The sequence below is a fragment of the Mustelus asterias genome, unplaced genomic scaffold (genome assembly GCF_964213995.1).
Source record: "Mustelus asterias unplaced genomic scaffold, sMusAst1.hap1.1 HAP1_SCAFFOLD_1986, whole genome shotgun sequence".
NCBI lineage: Eukaryota > Metazoa > Chordata > Chondrichthyes > Carcharhiniformes > Triakidae > Mustelus > Mustelus asterias.
In genome coordinates this window covers 153-18,335 of record NW_027591931.1, presented here as the reverse complement: position 1 = coordinate 18,335, position 18,183 = coordinate 153, and the positions used below count along the sequence as shown (strand labels likewise).

The 18,183-nt window shown below is 52.3% G+C and overlaps 1 protein-coding gene across 1 annotated transcript in view; it reads left to right on the top strand.

Annotated features, from left to right (window-relative positions):
• Nucleotides 1-17,713, top strand: part of LOC144489076 (tyrosine-protein kinase STYK1-like) — a gene marked incomplete at its 3' end in the record, with an annotated part of 41,585 nt that extends 23,872 nt beyond the window's left edge. Inside the window, exons 6-9 of the mRNA XM_078207025.1 lie at nucleotides 9,074-9,157; nucleotides 11,174-11,382; nucleotides 12,450-12,490; nucleotides 17,617-17,713. Of these exons, the coding sequence (XP_078063151.1) occupies nucleotides 9,074-9,157; nucleotides 11,174-11,382; nucleotides 12,450-12,490; nucleotides 17,617-17,713 (431 nt within the window). The remainder of the gene's footprint in view (nucleotides 1-9,073; nucleotides 9,158-11,173; nucleotides 11,383-12,449; nucleotides 12,491-17,616) is intronic.
• Between the last annotated feature and the right edge of the window lie 470 nt (nucleotides 17,714-18,183).

Genomic DNA, 18,183 nt, shown 5'->3' with positions numbered 1-18,183 from the left:
CTAAAGATGTGCTGGTTAGGTGGATTGGCCATGCTAAATTGTCCCTTAGTGTCCAAAGATGTGTAGGTTAGGTGGATTGGCCATGCTAAATTGCCCCTTAATGTCCATTAGTGGTGGATTGGCCATGCTAATTTGTCCCTTAGTGTCCAAAGATGCGCAGGTTAGGTGGATTGGCCATGCTAAATTGTCCCTTTGTGTCCAAAGATGTGCAGGTTAGCTGGATTGGCCATGCTAAATTGCCCCTTAGTGTCCAAAGATGTGCGGGTTAGGTGGATTAGCCATGCTAAATTGTCCCTTAGTGTCCAAAGATGTGCAGGTTAGGTGGATTGGCCATGCTAAATTGTCCCTTAGTGTCCAAAGATGCGCAGGTTAGGTGGATTGGTCATGCTAAATTGCCCCTTATTATCCAAAGATGTGCAGCTTAGGTGCATTGGCCATGCTAAATTGCCCACTTAGTGTCCAAAGATGTGCAGGTTAGGTGGATTGGCCATGCTAAATTGCCCCTTAGTGTCCAAAGATATGCAGGTTAGGTGGATTGGCCATGCTAAATTGCCCCTTAGTGTCCAAAGATGCACAGGTTAGGTGGATTGGCCATGTTAAATTGTCCCTTAGTATCCAAAGATGTGTCGGTTAGGTGGATTGGCCATGCTAAATTGTCCCTTAGTGTCCAAAGATGTGCGGGTTAGGTGGATTGGCCATGCTAAATTGTCCCTTAATGTCCATTAGTGGTGGATTGGCCATGCTAATTTGTCCCTTAGTGTCCAAAGATGTGCTGGTTAGGTGGATTGGCCATGCTAAATTGTCCCTTAGTGTCCAAAGATGCACAGGTTAGGTTGATTGGCCATGCTAAATTGTCCCTTAGTGTCCAAAGATGTGCAGGTTAGGTGGATTGGCCATGCTAAATTGTCCCTTAGTGTCCAAAGATGTGCGGGTTAGGTGGATTGGCCATGCTAAATTGTCCCTCAGTGTCCAAAGATGTGCTGGTTAGGTGGATTGGCCATGCTAAATTGTCCCTTAGTGTCCAAAGATGCACAGGTTAGGTTGATTGGCCATGCTAAATTGTCCCTTAGTGTCCAAAGATGTGCGGGTTAGGTGGATTGGCCATGCTAAATTGTCCCTTAGTGTCCAAAGATGCACAGGGTAGGTTGATTGGCCATGCTAAATTGTCCCTTAGTGTCCAAAGATGTGCTGGTTAGGTGGATTGGCCATGCTAAATTGTCCCTTAGTGTCCAAAGATGCACAGGTTAGGTTGATTGGCCATGCTAAATTGTCCCTTAGTGTCCAAAGATGTGCAGGTTAGGTGGATTGGCCATGCTAAATTGTCCCTTAGTGTCCAAAGATGTGCGGGTTAGGTGGATTGGCCATGCTAAATTGTCCCTCAGTGTCCAAAGATGTGCTGGTTAGGTGGATTGGCCATGCTAAATTGTCCCTTAGTGTCCAAAGATGCACAGGTTAGGTTGATTGGCCATGCTAAATTGTCCCTTAGTGTCCAAAGATGTGCGGGTTAGGTGGATTGGCCATGCTAAATTGTCCCTTAGTGTCCAAAGATGCACAGGTTAGGTTGATTGGCCATGCTAAATTGTCCCTTAGTATCCAAAGATGTGTCGGTTAGGTGGATTGGCCATGCTAAATTGTCCCTTAGTGTCCAAAGATGTGCGGGTTAGGTGGATTGGCCATGCTAAATTGTCCCTTAATGTCCATTAGTGGTGGATTGGCCATGCTAATTTGTCCCTTAGTGTCCAAAGATGTGCTGGTTAGGTGGATTGGCCATGCTAAATTGTCCCTTAGTGTCCAAAGATGCACAGGTTAGGTTGATTGGCCATGCTAAATTGTCCCTTAGTGTCCAAAGATGTGCAGGTTAGGTGGATTGGCCATGCTAAATTGTCCCTTAGTGTCCAAAGATGTGCGGGTTAGGTGGATTGGCCATGCTAAATTGTCCCTCAGTGTCCAAAGATGTGCGGGTTAGGTGGATTGGCCGTGCTAAATTGTCCCTTAGTGTCCAAAGATGCACAGGTTAGGTTGATTGGCCATGCTAAATTGTCCCTTCGTGTCCAAAGATGTGCAGGTTAGGTGGATTGGCCATGCTAAATTGTCCCTTCGTGTCCAAAGATGTGCAGGTTAGGTGGATTGGCCATGCTAAATTGTCCCTTCGTGTCCAAAGATGTGCAGGTTAGGTGGATTGTCCGTGCTAAATTTGTCCCTCAATGTAACCCGAACAGGCACCGGAGTGCGGGCGATGAGGGGATTTTCACAATGACCTCCATTGCAGTGTTAATGTCAGCCTCCTTGTGACGCTAATAATTAAACTTTTAATTTTTTGTCTACTTTGGAAGGAATTTAGTTACGTGGATATTCCCAGTACAGGAACTGTTTGGGAAAACCTCAGTTTGATAGGAGGTTACGAGGGGCTTAGATCAGAGTGATTTGGAGAGAGGGAGTGAGCGGGGAAGGAACGAGGGGGGAGAGGGATTTGGAGTGAGGTTGTTATATTTTGATTTGATTTATTATTGTCGCGTGTACTGGGATACAGTGAAAAGTATTGTTTCTTGTGCGCTTACCAGACAAAGCATACCGTTCATAGAGAAGGAAAGGAGAGGGTGCAGAATGTAGTGTTACAGTCACAGCTAGGGTGTAGAGAAAGATCAACTTCATGCAAGGTAGGGGACCAAGTAGAAAGGGTCGAGAGCTTCAAGTTTTTAGGTGTCCAGATCACCAACAACCTGTCCTGGTCCCCCCCACGCCGACACTATAGTTAAGAAAGTCCCACCAACGCCTCTACTTTCTCAGAAGACAGAGGAAATTTGTCATGTCCACGACAACTCTCTCCAACTTTTACAGATGCCCCATAGAAAGCATCCTTTCTGGTTGTATCACAGCTTGGTCTGGGCTCCTGCTCTGCCCAAGACCGCAAGAAACTACAAAAGGGTCGTGAATGTAGCCCGGTCTCATCACGCAAACCAGCCTCCCATCCATTGACTCTGTCTACACTTCCCGCTACCTCGGGGGAAAAGCAGCCGGCATAATCAAGGACCCCCCCCCCACGCACCCCGGACATTCTCTCTCCCACCTTCTTCCGTCGGGAAAAAGATACAAAAGTCTGAGGTCACGTACCGACCGACTCAAGAACAGCTTCTTCCCTGCTGCTGTCAGACTTTTGAATGGACCTACCTCGCATTAAGTTGATCTTTCTCGACACCCTAGCTATGACTGTAACACTACATTCTGCACCCTCTCCTTTCCTTCTCCCCTCTGTACTCTACAAACGGTATGCTTTGTCTGTATAGCGCGCAAGAAATAATATTTTTCACTGTATCCCAGTGACAATAATAAATCAAATCAAATCAAAAAGTCTGACGGCAGCAGCAGGGAAGAAGCTGTTCTTGAGTCGGTCGGTACGTGACCTCAGACTTTTGTATCTTTTTCCCGATGGAAGATGGTGGAAGAGAGAGTGTCCGGGGTGCGTGGGGTCCTTGATTATGCTGGCTGCTTTTCCCCCGAGGCAGTGGGAAGTGTGGAAGGAGTCAATGGATGGGAGGCTGGTTTGAACCTAATTCATAGCTCCTTGAAAGTGGAGTCACGGGTGGACAGAGTGGTGAAGAAGGCATTCGGCACGCTTGGTTTCATCGGTCAGAACATTGAATACAGGAGTTGGGACGTCTTGTTGAAGTTGTACAAGACATTGGTGAGGCCACACTTGGAATACTGTGTACAGTTCTGGTCACCCTATTATAGAAAGGATATTATTAAACTAGAAAGAGCGCAGAAAAGATTTACGAGGATGCTACCGGGACTTGATGGTTTGAGTTATATGGAGAGGCTGGATCGACTGGGACTTTTTTCTCTGGAGCATAGGAGGCTGAGGGGTGATCTTATAGAGGTCTATAAAATAATGAGGGGCATAGATCAGCTAGATAGTCAATATCTTTCCCTAAAGGTAGGGGAGTCTAAATCTAGAGGGCGTAGGTTTAAGGGGAGAGATACAAAAGTGTCCAGAGGGGCAATTTTTTCACACAGAGGGTGGTGAGTGTCTGGAACGAGCTGCCAGAGGCAGTAGTAGAGGCGGGTACAATTTTGTCTTTTAAAAAGCGTTTAGATAGTTACATGGGTACGATGGGTATCGAGGGATATGGGACACAAAAACAGACAATCGGGACTTAGGGCTTCGGGGTTAAAAGAAAGGGCGGCATGGACAAGTTGTGCCAAAGGGACTGTTTCCATGCTGTAAACATCTATGACTCTATACCTGTGACCTGTGGCCTGCAATGCCACCACGTCCTCCCTCAAATAAGGAGAACAATACTGGACACAATAGATCCAGGTGTGGTCTCACCAACGCCCTGTACAATTGCAACAACACTTCTCTGCTTTTGTACCCCAGTCACCTTGGCAGGAAACACAAACATTCCACTTTCCTCAGTTATTACGTGCTGCACCCGCACATCGACTTACTGCGATTCACGAACAAATATATCCAGATCCCTCTGCCCAGAACCAGGACACCCAGATCCCTCTGCCCGGAACAAGGACACCCAAATACCTCTGCACAGAACAAGGACACCCAGATCCCTCTGCCCAGGACAAGGACACCCAGATCTCTCTGCACAGAACAAGGACACCCAGATCCCTCTGCACAGAACAAGGACACCCAGATCCCTCTGCACAGAACAAGGACACCCAGATCCCTCTGCACAGAACAAGGACACCCAGATCCCTCTGCACAGAACAAAGACACCCAGATCTCTCTGCCCAGAACAAGGACACCCAGATCCCTCTGCCCAGAACAAGGACACCCAGATCCCTCTGCCCAGAACAAGGACACCCAGATCCCTCTGCCCGGAACAAGGACACCCAGATCCCTCTTCCCAGAACAAAGACACCCAGATCTCTCTGCCCAGAACAAGGACACCCAGATCCCTCTGCCCAGAACAAGGACACCCAGATCCCTCTGCACAGAACAAGGACACCCAGATCCCTCTGCCCAGGACAAAGACACCCAGATCCCTCTGCACAGAACAAGGACACCCAGACCCCTCTTCCCAGAACAAAGACACCCAGATCCCTCTGCCCAGAACAAAGACACCCAGATCCCTCTGCACAGAACAAGGACATCCAGATCCCTCTGCCCAGAACAAAGACACCCAGATCCCCCTGCCCAGTACAAGGATACCCAGATCCCTCTGCCCGGAACAAGGACACCCAGATCCCTCTGCACAGAACAAGGACACCCAGATCCCTCTGCCCGGAACAAGGACACCCAGATCCCTCTGCACAGAACAAGGACACCCAGATCCCTCTGCACAGAACAAGTACACCCAGATCCCTCTGCCCAGAACAAAGACACCCAGATCCCTCTGCACAGAACAAGGACACCCAGATCCCTCTGCCCAGGACAAAGACACCCAGATCCCTCTGCCCAGAACAAAGACACCCAGATCCCTCTGCCCAGAACAAAGACACCCAGATCCCTCTGCCCGGAACACAGACACCCAGATCCCTCTGCCTAGAACAAGGACACCCAGATCCCTCTGCACAGAACAAGGACACCCAGATCCCTCTGCCCAGAACAAGGACACCCAGATCTCTCTGCCCAGAACAAGGACACCCAGATCCCTCTTCCCAGAACAAAGACACCCAGATCTCTCTGCCCAGAACAAGGACACCCAGATCCCTCTGCCCAGAACAAAGACACCCAGATCCCTCTGCCCAGAACAAGGACACCCAGATCCCTCTGCCCAGAACAAGGACACCCAGATCCCTCTGCCCGGAACAAGGACACCCAGATCCCTCTGCCCAGAACAAGGACACCCAGATCCCTCTGCCCGGAACAAGGACACCCAGATCCCTCTGCCCAGAACAAGGACACCCAGATCCCTCTGCCCAGAACAAGGACACCCAGATCCGTCTGCACAGAACAAGGACACCCAGATCCCTCTGCCCGGAACAAGGACACCCAGATCCCTCTGCACAGAACGAGGACACCCAGATCCCTCTGCACAGAACAAAGACACCCAGATCCCTCTGCACAGAACAAGGACACCCAGATCCCTCTGCCCAGAACACAGACACCCAGATCCCTCTGCCCAGAACAAAGACACCCAGATCCCTCTGCACAGAACAAGGACACCCAGATCCCTCTGCACAGAACAAGGACACCCAGATCCCTCTGCCCAGGACAAAGACACCCAGATCCCTCTGCACAGAACAAGGACACCCAGATCCCTCTTCCCAGAACAAAGACACCCAGATCCCTCTGCCTAGAACAAAGACACCCAGATCCCTCTGCACAGAACAAGGACATCCAGATCCCTCTGCCCAGAACAAAGACACCCAGATCCCCCTGCCCAGTACAAGGATACCCAGATCCCTCTGCCCAGAAAAAGGACACCCAGATCCCTCTTCCCAGAACAATGACACCCAGATCCCTCTGCCCAGAACAAGGACACCCAGATCCCTCTGCCCAGAACAAAGACACCCAGATCCCTCTGCCCAGAACAAGGACACCCAGATCCCTCTGCCAAGAACATAGACACCCAGATCCCTCTGCCCAGAAAAAGGACACCCAGATCCCTCTGCTCAGAACAAGGACACCTAGATCCCTCTGCCTGGACACATTTTGAATCTGCTTTCTATTTAGATAATAATTTGCCTTTCAATTTATTGGTCAAAAAAGGGCAATCTCACACTTATCCACGTTAAGTTCCATTTGCCAAATCTTGGCTCATTCTTCTAGCCTATTTATCTCCAAGCCTTATTATAGAAAGGATATTATGAAACTAGAAAGAGGTGCAGAAAAGATTTACTAGGATGCTCCTGGGACTTGATGGTTTGAGTTATAAGGAGAGGCTGGATAGACTCGGATGCTTTTCCCTGGAGATAAATGCGAGGTGATGCATTTTGGTCGATCAAATCGTGGCAGGACTTATTCAGTTAATGGTAGGGTGTTGGGGGAGAGTTACAGAACAAAGAGATCCAGGGGTACATGTTCATAGCTCCTTGAAAATGGAGTCACAGGTGGACAGAGTGGTGAAGAAGGCATTCGGCACGCTTGGTTTCATCGGTCAGAACATTGAACACAGGAGTTGGGACGTCTTGTTGAAGTTGTACAAGACATTGGTAAGGCCACACTTGGAATACTGTGTACAGTTCTGGTCACCCTATCATAGAAAGGATATTATTAAACTAGAAAGAGTGCAGAAAAGATTTACTAGGATGCTACCGGGACTTGATGGATTGAGTTATAAGGAGAGGCTGGAGAGACTGGGACTTTTTTTCCCTGGAGCGTAGGAGGCTGAGGGGTGATCTTATAGAGGTCTATAAAATAATGAGGGGCACAGATCAGCTAGATAGTCAACATCTTTTCCCAAAGGTAGGGGAGTCTCAAACTCGAGGGCATTGGTTTAAGGTGAGAGGGGAGAGATACAGAAGGGTCCAGAGGGGCAATTCTTTCACACAGAGTTTCCTCCGTGAACTCACCACCCTCTGTGTGAAAAAAATTGCCCCTCTGGACACTTTTGTATCTCTCCCCTCTCACCTTAAACCTATGCCCTCTAGTTTTAGGCTCCCCTACCTTTGGGAAAAGATGTTGACTATCTAGCTGATCTGTGCCCCTCATTATTTTATAGACCTCTATAAGATCACCCCTCAGCCTCTTACGCTCCAGAGAAAAAAGTCCTAACTACCAACTCAGTCTGCAAGTTGACCATGGCGTGGCACAGTGGGTTAGCACTGCTGCCTCACAGCGCCAGGGACCCGGGTTCAATTCCCGGCTTGGGTCACTGTCTGTGTGGAGTTTGCACGTTCTCCCCGTGTCTGCGTGGGTTTCCTCCGTGAACTCTGGTGTCCTTCCACACTCCAAAGATGTGCGGGTTAGGTGGATTGGCCGTGCTAAATTGCCCCTAAGTGTCCAAAGATGTGCGGGTTAGGTGGATTGGCCATGCTAAGTTGCCCCTTAGTGTCCAAAGATGTACAGGTTAGGTGGATTGGCCATGCTAAATTGCCCCTTAGTGTCCAAAGATGTACAGGTTAGGTGGATTGGCCGTGCTAAATTGCCCCTTAGTGTCCAAAGATGTGCGGGTTAGGTGGATTGGCCATGCTAAATTGCCCCTTAGTGTCCAAAGATGTACAGGTTAGGTGGATTGGCCATGCTAAATTGCCCCTTAGTGTCCAAAGATGTACAGGTTAGGTGGATTGGCCGTGCTAAATTGCCCCTTAGTGTCCAAAGATGTACAGGTTAGGTGGATTGGACGTGCTAAATTTCCCCCTTCATGTCCAAAGATGTGCAGGTTAGGTGGATTGGCCGTGCTAAATTGCCCCTTAGTGTCAGGGGGACTGGCTGGTGTAAATGCATGGGGTTTTGGGGATAGGGCCTGGGTGGGATTGTGATCTGTGCAGACTCGATGGGCCGAATTGCCTCCTTCTGCACTGTAGGGATCCTATGATTTTGATTTGATTTATTATTGTCACGTATATTGGGATACAGTGAAAAGTATTGTTTCCTGCGCGCTATTCAGACAAAGCATACCGTTCATAGAGAAGGAAAGGAGAGGGTGCAGAATGTAGTGTTACAGTCATAGCAAGGGTGTAGAGAAAGATCAACTTAATGCAAGGTAGGTCCATTCAAAAGTCTGACGGCAGCAGCAGGGAAGAAGCTGTTCTTGAGTCGGTCGGTACGTGACCTCAGAATTTTGTATCTTTTTCCCCGACGGAAGAAGGTGGGAGAGAGAATGTCCGGGGTGCGTGGGGGGGGGGTCCTTGATTATGCCGGCTGCTTTTCCCCGAGGCAGCGGGAAGTGTAGACAGAGTCAATGGATGGCAGGCTGGTTTGCGTGATGGATTGGGCTACATTCACCCAACCCTTTGCAGTTCCTTGCGGTCTTGGGCAGAGCAGGAGCCCAGACCAAGCTGTGAGTGGGGAAGGAATGAGTGGGGAGGGGGTTTTGGGCAGTAAGGGTGTTTGAGATGGAGGGAGATTTTGTGGAGGGGGTTTGGGAGAGAGGGGGTTATTGGGGAAGAGGGCAGTTTCAGGGGAAAAGGCTATGGAAGAGAGGGTTATGAGATTCTTTCTCCTTCCCAGGATGTAATGAAGATGGAGGAAGCTCCTTATGATTTAACGGAGTGGCAAGTTTATAATATCGCTCTTCAAGTGGCCAGTGGTCTGGTAAGTCTTCCCTGCAGGGTATGAACGACCAATGGGAATGTAACCGGCTCGAGAGGGGCTGAATGGCCTCCTCCTGTTCCTGTGTAACAGGCTGGAGAGAGAGGGGCTGAATGGCCTCCTCCTGTTCCTGTGTAATAGGCTGGAGAGAGAGGGACTGAATGGGCCTCCTCCTGTTCCTGTGTCACAGGATCGAGAGAGAGAGGGGCTGAATGGCCTCCTCCTGTTCCTGTATAACAGGCTAGAGAGAGAGAGGGGCTGAATGGCCTCCTCCTGTTCCTGTGTAACAGGCTAGAGAGAGAGAGGGGCTGAATGGGCCTCCTCCTGTTCCGAGTAACAGGATCGAGAGAGAGAGGGGCTGAATGGCCTCCTCCTGTTCCTGTCTAACAGGCCAGAGAGAGAGGGGCTGAATGGCCTGTCCCTGTATAAGTGTTGAGAGAGAAGGGCTTAATAGCCTGTTCCTGTGTGACAGCATTGAGAGAGGGGCTGAATGGCCTGTTCTGGTGTAACAGCATTGAGAGAGGGGCTGAATGGCCTCCTCCAGTTCCTGTGTAACAGGCTGGAGAGAGAGGGGCTGAATGGCCTGTTCCTGTGTAACAGCATTGAGCGAGGGGCTGAATGGCCTGTTCTGGTGGAACAGCATTGAGAGAGGGGCTGATTGGCCTGTTCTGGTGGAACAGCATTGAGAGAAAGGGCTGAATGGCCTGTTCCTGTGTAACAGCATTGAGAGTGAGGGACTGAATGGCCTCCTCCTGTTCCTGTGTAACAGTCTGGAGAGAGAGGGGCTGAATGGCCTGTTCCTGTGTAACAGCATTGAGAGAGAGGGGCTGAATGGCCTCCTCCTGTTCCTGTGTAACAGGCTGGAGAGAGAGGGGCTGAATGGCCTGTTCCTGTGTAACAGCATTGAGAGAGAGGGGCTGAATGGCCTCCTCCTGTTCCTGTGTAACAGGCTGGAGAGAGAGGGGCTGAATGGCCTGTTCCTGTGTAACAGCATTGAGAGAGAGGGGCTGAATGGCCTCCTTCTGTTCCTGTGTAACAGGCTGGAGAGAGAGGGGCTGAATGGCCTGTTCCTGTGTAACAGCATTGAGAGAGAGGGGCTGAATGGCCTCCTTCTGTTCCTGTGTAACAGCATTGAGAGAGAGGGGCTGAATGGCCTCCTCCTGTTCCTGTGTAACAGGCTGGAGAGAGAGGGGCTGAATGGCCTGTTCCTGTGTAACAGCATTGAGAGAGAGGGGCTGAATGGCCTCCTCCTGTTCCTGTGTAACAGGCTGGAGAGAGAGGGGCTGAATGGCCTGTTCCTGTGTAACAGCATTGAGAGAGAGGGGCTGAATGGCCTCCTCCTGTTCCTGTGTAACAGGCTGGAGAGAGAGGGGCTGAATGGCCTGTTCCTGTGTAACAGCATTGAGAGAGAGGGGCTGAATGGCCTCCTTCTGTTCCTGTGTAACAGCATTGAGAGAGAGGGGCTGAATGGCCTCCTCCTGTTCCTGTGTAACAGGCTGGAGAGAGAGGGGCTGAATAGCCTGTTCCTGTGTAACAGCATTGAGAGAGGGGCTGAATGGCCTGTTCTGGTGGAACAGCATTGAGAGAGGGGCTGAATGGCCTGTTCTGGTGTAACAGTATAGAGAGAAAGGGGCTGAATGGCCTGTTCCTGGGTAACAGCATTGAGAGAAAGGGGCTGAATGGCCTGTTCTGGTGTAACAGCATAGAGAGAAAGGGGCTGAATGGCCTGTTCTGGTGTAACAGCATAGAGAGAAAGTGGCTGAATGGCCTGTTCCTGTGTAACAGCTTTGAAAGAGAGGGGCTGAATGGCCTGTCCCTGTATAAGTGTTGAGAGAGAGGGGCTTAATGGCCTGTTCCTGTGTGACAGCATTGAGAGAAAGGGGCTGAATGGCCTGTTCTGGTGTAACAGTATTGAGAGAAAGGGGCTGAATGGCCTGTTCCTGGGTAACAGCATTGAGAAAGAGGGGCTGAATGGCCTCGGCCCGTCGTTCTGACGAACATCTTTCTCTCTTTGGGCAGGTTTTTCTGCAGGGGAAGGGGCTGATTCACGGGGACATTGCTGCCCGCAATGTCCTGCTCCGCGACGACTTCACGGCTCAGCTGACCGGCCTGCAAATCCCCTTCGAAATTCAGCGCACGGGCGTCATGCGCTCCCACCAGTCCGTGCCCGTCAAGTGGCAGTCGCCCGAGAGAATCATGAAGAAGCCACTAACGCCGGCATCGGATGTGTGAGCTGCCCAGGGGTGGGCGCGCGCGCGCGCGCGACTCGCAGAGAGAGGGTTACGGAACCGGGGAGAGGGAATCCCTCCGGAATCGGGGAGGGAGGCTGAGCTGCAGACAGATCGAAGGAGGGAGGCTGAGCTGCAGACAGATCAAAAGAGGGAGGCTGAGCTGCAGACAGATCGAAGGAGGGAGGCTGCAGAGATCAAAGGAGGGAGGCTGAGCTGCAGACAGATCAAAGGAGGGAGGCTGAGCTGCAGACAGGTCAAAGGAGGGAGGCTGAGCTGCAGACAGATCAAAAGAGGGAGGATGAGCTGCAGACAGATCGAAGGAGGGAGGCCGAGCTGCAGACAGATCGAAGGAGGGAGGCTGAGCTGCAGACAGATCAAAAGAGGGAGGATGCGCTGCAGACAGATCAAAGGAGGGAGGCTGAGCTGCAGACAGATCAAAAGAGGGAGGATGAGCTGCAGACAGCTCAAAGGAGGGAGGCTGAGCTGCAGACAGATCAAAAGAGGGAGGATGAGCTGCAGACAGCTCAAAGGAGGGAGGCTGAGCTGCAGACAGATCGAAGGAGGGAGGCTGAGCTGCAGACAGATCGAAGGAGGGAGGCCGAGCTGCAGACAGATCGAAGGAGGGAGGCCGACCTGCAGACGGATCGAAGTTGGCAGAATGGGAGAGGGGGGAGGAATGTGGGTGGGGAGGGGGGGGGGGGGAACGGATGCGGAGTTACTGAAGGCATGGATGAGCACGAGTGTCGGTGGGGGGGCGACATTATGGACTCACCCAGGCGAGCGGTGTCGGTGATCTTGCGGATAGGAGGTCCGGTGATTGGAATCTCGAGTGGTGAGACCACATTGAACTCCTGCCTGGGGGATGCTGGTCCGTCGTTCGGGAACGGGGGAAATGGACGAATTTGGGGGGGGGGGCGGGGCAGGCAGGCCACGTGACACCTCCTGCTGCAACGCCATTGAGCGAATACCAAAGCCAACCCTCCTAAGCTCCTGCAATGTGACTCAATCTTGGGTTTTTGTGATTGGATGTTCATCGTAGACTAATGGTCTCCTTGCTTCTGCAGATGGTCGTTTGGGGTGCTGCTGTTTGAGATTGTGACATTGGGTAAGGATGGTTAACTCAACAACCCCTAGGAACCCAGTTATACCCAATCCAAACCCTGTCCCTCCCTCCGTTTGTCTCCCCCCCTCCCTCTCTCTGTCTCTCACTCCCTCTCTCTCCCCCTCGTGATGTCGTGGCACAGTAGTTAGCACTGCTGCCTCGCTGCGCCAGGGACCAATGCCTGCGTAGAGTTTGCACATCCTCCCCGTGTCTGCGTGGGTTTCCTCCAGGTGCTCCGGTTTCCTCCCACACTCTAAAGATGTGTAGGTTAGGTGGATTGGCCATTCTAAATTGTCCCTTAGTGTCCAAAGAACTGCAGGTTCGGTGGATTGGCCATGCTAAATTGCCCCATAGTGTCCAAAGATGTACAGGTTAGGTGGATTGGCCATGCTAAATTCTCCCTCAGTGTCCAAAGATGTGCAGGTTAGGTGCATTGACCATGCTAAATTGCCCCCTTAAGTGTCGAAAGATGTGTAGGTTAGGTGGATTGGCCATGCTAAATTCTCCCTCAGTGTCCAAAGATGTGCAGGTTGGGTGGATTGGCCATGCTAAATTCTCCCTCAGTGTCCAAAGATGTGCAGGTTAGGTGGATTGGCCATGCTAAATTCTCCCTCAGTGTCCAAAGATGTGCAGGTTAGGTGGATTGGCTATGCTAAATTGCCCTTTACTGTCCAAAGATGTACAGGTTAGGTGGATTGGCTATGCTAAATTCTCCCTCAGTGTCCAAAGATGTGCAGGTTGGGTGGATTGGCCATGCTAAATTCCCTCTTAGTGTCCAAAGATGTGCAGGTTGGGTGGATTGGCCATGCTAAATTCTCCCTGAGTGTCCAAAGATGTGCAGGTTAGGTGGATTGGCTATGCTAAATTCTCCCTCAGTGTCCAAAGATGTGCAGGTTAGGTGGATTGGGCCATGCTAAATTGCCCCTTAGTGTCCAAAGATGTACAGGTTAGGTGGATTGGCTATGCTAAACTACCCCTTAGTGTCCAAAGATGTAGAGGTTAGGTGGATTGGCTGTGGTAAATTGCCCCTTAGTGTCCAAAGATGTGCAGGTTAGGTGGATTGACCATGCTAAATTGTCCCTTAGTGCCCAAAGATGTGTAGGTTAGGTGGATTGGCTATGCTAAACTGCCCCTTAGTATCCAAAGATGTGCAGGTTAGGTGGATTGGCCATGCTAAATTGTCCCCTTAGTGTCCAAAGATGTGTAGGTGAGGTGGATTGGCTATGCTAAATTGCCCCATAGTGTCCAAAGATGTACAGGTTAGGTGGATTGGGCCATGCTAAATTGCCCCTTAGTGTCCAAAGATGTACAGGTTAGGTGGATTGGCTATGCTAAACTACCCCTTAGTGTCCAAAGATGTAGAGGTTAGGTGGATTGGCTGTGGTAAATTGCCCCTTAGTGTCCAAAGATGTGCAGGTTAGGTGGATTGACCATGCTAAATTGTCCCTTAGTGTCCAAAGATGTGTAGGTTAGGTGGATTGGCCATGCTAAACTGCCCCATAGTGTCCAAAGATGTACAGGTTAGGTGGATTGGCCATGCTAAATTGTCCCTTAGTGTCCAAAGATGTGCAGGTTAGGTGGATTGGCTATGCTAAATTCTCCCTCAGTGTCCAAAGATGTACAGGTTAGGTGGATTGGCTATGCTAAACTACCCCTTAGTGTCCAAAGATGTAGAGGTTAGGTGGATTGACCATGCTAAATTGTCCCTTAGTGCCCAAAGATGTGTAGGTTAGGTGGATTGGCTATGCTAAACTGCCCCTTAGTATCCAAAGATGTGCAGGTTAGGTGTATTGGCCATGCTAAATTGTCCCCTTAGTGTCCAAAGATGTGTAGGTGAGGTGGATTGGCCATGCTAAATTGCCCCTTAGTGTCCAAAGATGTACAGGTTAGGTGGATTGGCCATGCTAAACTACCCCTTAGTGTCCAAAGATGTAGAGGTTAGGTGGATTGGCTGTGGTAAATTGCCCCTTAGTGTCCAAAGATGTGCAGGTTAGGTGGATTGACCATGCTAAATTGTCCCTTAGTGCCCAAAGATGTGTAGGTTAGGTGGATTGGCTATGCTAAACTGCCCCTTAGTATCCAAAGATGTGCAGGTTAGGTGGATTGGCCATGCTAAATTGTCCCCTTAGTGTCCAAAGATGTGTAGGTGAGGTGGATTGGCCATGCTAAATTGCCCCATAGTGTCCAAAGATGTACAGGTTAGGTGGATTGGCTATGCTAAATTGCCCCTTACTGTCCAAAGATGTACAGGTTAGGTGGATTGGCCATGCTAAACTACCCCTTAGTGTCCAAAGATGTAGAGGTTAGGTGGATTGACCATGCTAAATTGTCCCTTAGTGTCCAAAGATGTGTAGGTTAGGTGGATTGGCCATGCTAAACTGCCCCATAGTGTCCAAAGATGTAGAGGTTAGGTGGATTGGCTGTGGTAAATTGCCCCTTAGTGTCCAAAGATGTGTAGGTGAGGTGGATTGGCCATGCTAAATTGCCCCTTAGCGTCCAAAGGTGTGTAGGTTAGATGGATTGGCTATGCTAAATTGCCCCTTAGTATCTCTCTCTCTCTGTCTTTGTCTGTCTCTGTGTGTCTCCCTCTCTGTCTCATGCTCTCTCTGTGTGTTGCATGCTCTCTCTGCCTCTCCCTCTTTGTCTCTCAGTACATATTCAGCATTGAAAGTCAACTCGGAACCTCCAGTCTATCTCCAATTCATTCATTCACTGGAATGTGTTGGTATCTCTCTGGCCGGATCCATCTTTATTCCCATTCCTAATTGCCCCCCCCCCCTTGAGAAGGGTGGTGGGCAAGTCGTCATCTTGAACCCGCTGCGGCCCCCATGTTGGCGTAGGTACATGCACGGCGCTGTTAGGGAGGGAGTTCCAGGATTCAGACCCCTGAAGGAACGGCCGGTGTGTTTCCAAGTCGGGGATGGTGTGAGGGGCTCGGAGGGGGGAACTTGCAGGCGGTGGGTGTTCCCCCCATGTGTCTGCTGCTCCTTGTCCTTCTAGATGGTAGAGGTGGCGGGTTTGGAAGGTGCTGTCGAAGGAGCCTTGGCGAGTCGCTGCGGTGCATCTTGTAGACGGTACACACGGCTGCCGCTGTGCGTCGGGGGGTGGAGGGAGCGAATAGGTTCACAAGGGGGTTCACCCTACCTGTCGGGTGAGGGTATGGGTCCACTCCAGACATAAAGACCCTGACTTGAAGCTCCCCTCCACAGCCCAGGGAGAGAGAGAGAAGTGGGGGGGAAGAGAGAGAGAGAGAAGGAAGGAGGGGGAGGGGGGGGGGGGAGGGGGGAAGAGAGAGAGGGAAGGAGAGGAAGAGGGGAGAGAGGAGAGGGAGTGAGGAGGGAAGACAGGAGAGGGAGAGAGAGGAGAGGGAGTTGACTCTGTCCTATCGGGGTAGCAGGAACCATTTTTCAATAACTGCCGGTTGATAATTTGAGATTCAGATTTTACCAGTTACACTTCACCAATTCTCTCTCTCTGTCCCCTCTCCCTCTCTGTCCCCCCCCTCTACCCCCTCGTCACCCCCTCTCTCTCTGTCCCCCCTCTCTCGCTCTGTCCCCCCCTCTCGCTGTCCTCCCCCCCCTCGCTGTCCTCCCCCCCTCTCTGTCCCCCTCCCTCTCTCTCTCTGTCCCCCCTCTCTCTCTCTGCCCCCCCTCCCTCTCTCTCCCTGTCCCCCCCCCCCCTCTCTCTCTCTGTGTCCCACCTCTCTCTCTCTCTGCTCCCCCTCTCTCTCTCTCTGTCCCCCCTCTCTCTCTCTCTCTGCCCCCCCTCTCTCTCTCTCTCTGCTCCCCCCTCCTCTCTCTGCCCCCCTCTCTCTCTCTCTCTCTGTCCCCCCCTCTCTCTCTCTCTGCCCCCCCTCTCTCTCTCTGCTCCCCCCTCTCTCTCTCTGCCCCCCTCTCTCTCTCTGTCCCCCCCTCTCTCTCTCTCTGTCCCCCCTCTCTCTCTCTCTGTCCCTCTCTCTCTCTCTCTCTGCCCCCCCCCTCTCTCTCTCTCTGCTCCCCGCCTCTCTCTCTCTGTCCCCCTCTCTCTCTCACTGTCCCCCCTCTCTCTGCTCCCCTCTCTCTCTCTGCTCCCCGCCTCTCTCTCTCTGCTCCCCGCCACTCTCTCTCTGTCCCCCTCTCTCTCTCTGTCCCCCCTCTCTCTGCTCCCCTCGCTCTCTCTGCTCCCCGCCTCTCTCTCTCTGTCTCCCTCCCTCTCTCTCTGTGCCCCCCTCTCTCTCTCTCTGTGCCCCCCTCTCTCTCTCTCTGTCCCCCCCTCTCTCTCTCTGTCCCCCCCCTCTCTCTCTCTCTGTGCCCCCCTCTCTCTCTCTCTGTCCCCCCCTCTCTCTCTCTGTCCCCCCCCTCTCTCTCTCTGTCCCCCCTCTCTCTCTCTCTGTCCCCCCTCTCTCTCTCTGTCCCCCCTCTCTCTCTCTCTGTCCCCCCTCTCTCTCTCTCTGTCCCCCCTCTCTCTCTCTGCTCCCCTCTCTCTCGCTGCTCCCCTCTCTCTCTCTCTGTCCCCCCCCCTCTCTCTCTGTCCCCCCCTCTCTCTCTCTCTGTCCCCCCTCTCTCTCTCTGTCCCCCCTCCGCCTCCCTCTCTCTGCTCCCCTCTCTCTCTCTGCTCCCCCGCCTCTCTCTCTGTCTCCCCTCCTTCTCTCTCTGTCCCCCTCTCTCTCTGTCCCCCCTCTCTCTCTCTGCTCCCTCTCTCTCTCTCTCTGTCCCCCCCCCCCTCTCTCTCTGTCCCCCCTCCCCCTCTCTGTCCCCCTCCCCCTCTCTCTCTGTCCCCCTCCCCTCCCTCTCTCTGTCCCCCCCCCCTCCCTGTCCCCCCCCCTCCCCCTCTCTGTCCCCCCCCCCTCTCTCTCTCTGTCCCCCCTCCCCCCCTCTCTCTCTGTCCCCCCCCCTCTCTCTCTCTGTCCCCCCCTCCCCCCCCCCTCCCCCTCTCTCTCTCCCCCTCTCTCTCTGCCCCCCCTCCCTCTCTCTCTGCCCCCCCCTCCCTCTCTCTCTGCCCCCCCCTCCCTCTCTCTCTGCCCCCCCCTCTCTCTCTCTCTGTCCTCTCTCTCTCTCTCTCTGTCCCCCCTCTCTCTCTCTGTCCCCCTCTCTCTGTCTCTGCTCCCCTCTCTCTCTCCGCACCCCCCCCCCCCCTCTCTCTCTCTCCAGGTTCCCCACCGTACCCGGACCTTCCTGTGAGCAGTGTGCTGCAGTATCTGCAGCGGGGACACCGAATGGCCCAGCCTGCCATGTGTCAGGCGCCGCTGTAAGTACCGGCGTTGAGTTTGAGAGTCACAGAGGTTTACAGCAGGGAAACAGGCCCTTCGGCCCAACCTGTCCATGCCGCCCTTTTTTTTTTAAAGCCCTAAGCTAATCCCAGTTGCCCGCATTTGTCCCATATCCCCCCATCGTACCCACGTAACTATCTAAATGCTTTTTTAAAAGACAAAATTGTACCCGCCTCTACTACTGCCTCTGGCAGCTCGTTCCAGACACTCACCGCCCTCTGTGTGTGAAAAAATTGCCCCTCTGGACCCTTCTGTATCTCTCCCCTTAAACGGTAGGGCGGCACAGTGGGTTAGCACTGCTGCTTCACAGCTCCAGGGACCTGGGTTCGATTCCCGGATCGGGTCACTGTCTGTGCACATTCTCCTCGTGTCTGCGTGGGTTTCCTCCGGGTGCTCCGGTTTGCTCCCACAGTCCAAAGATGTGCGGGTTAGGTTGATTGGCCGTGCT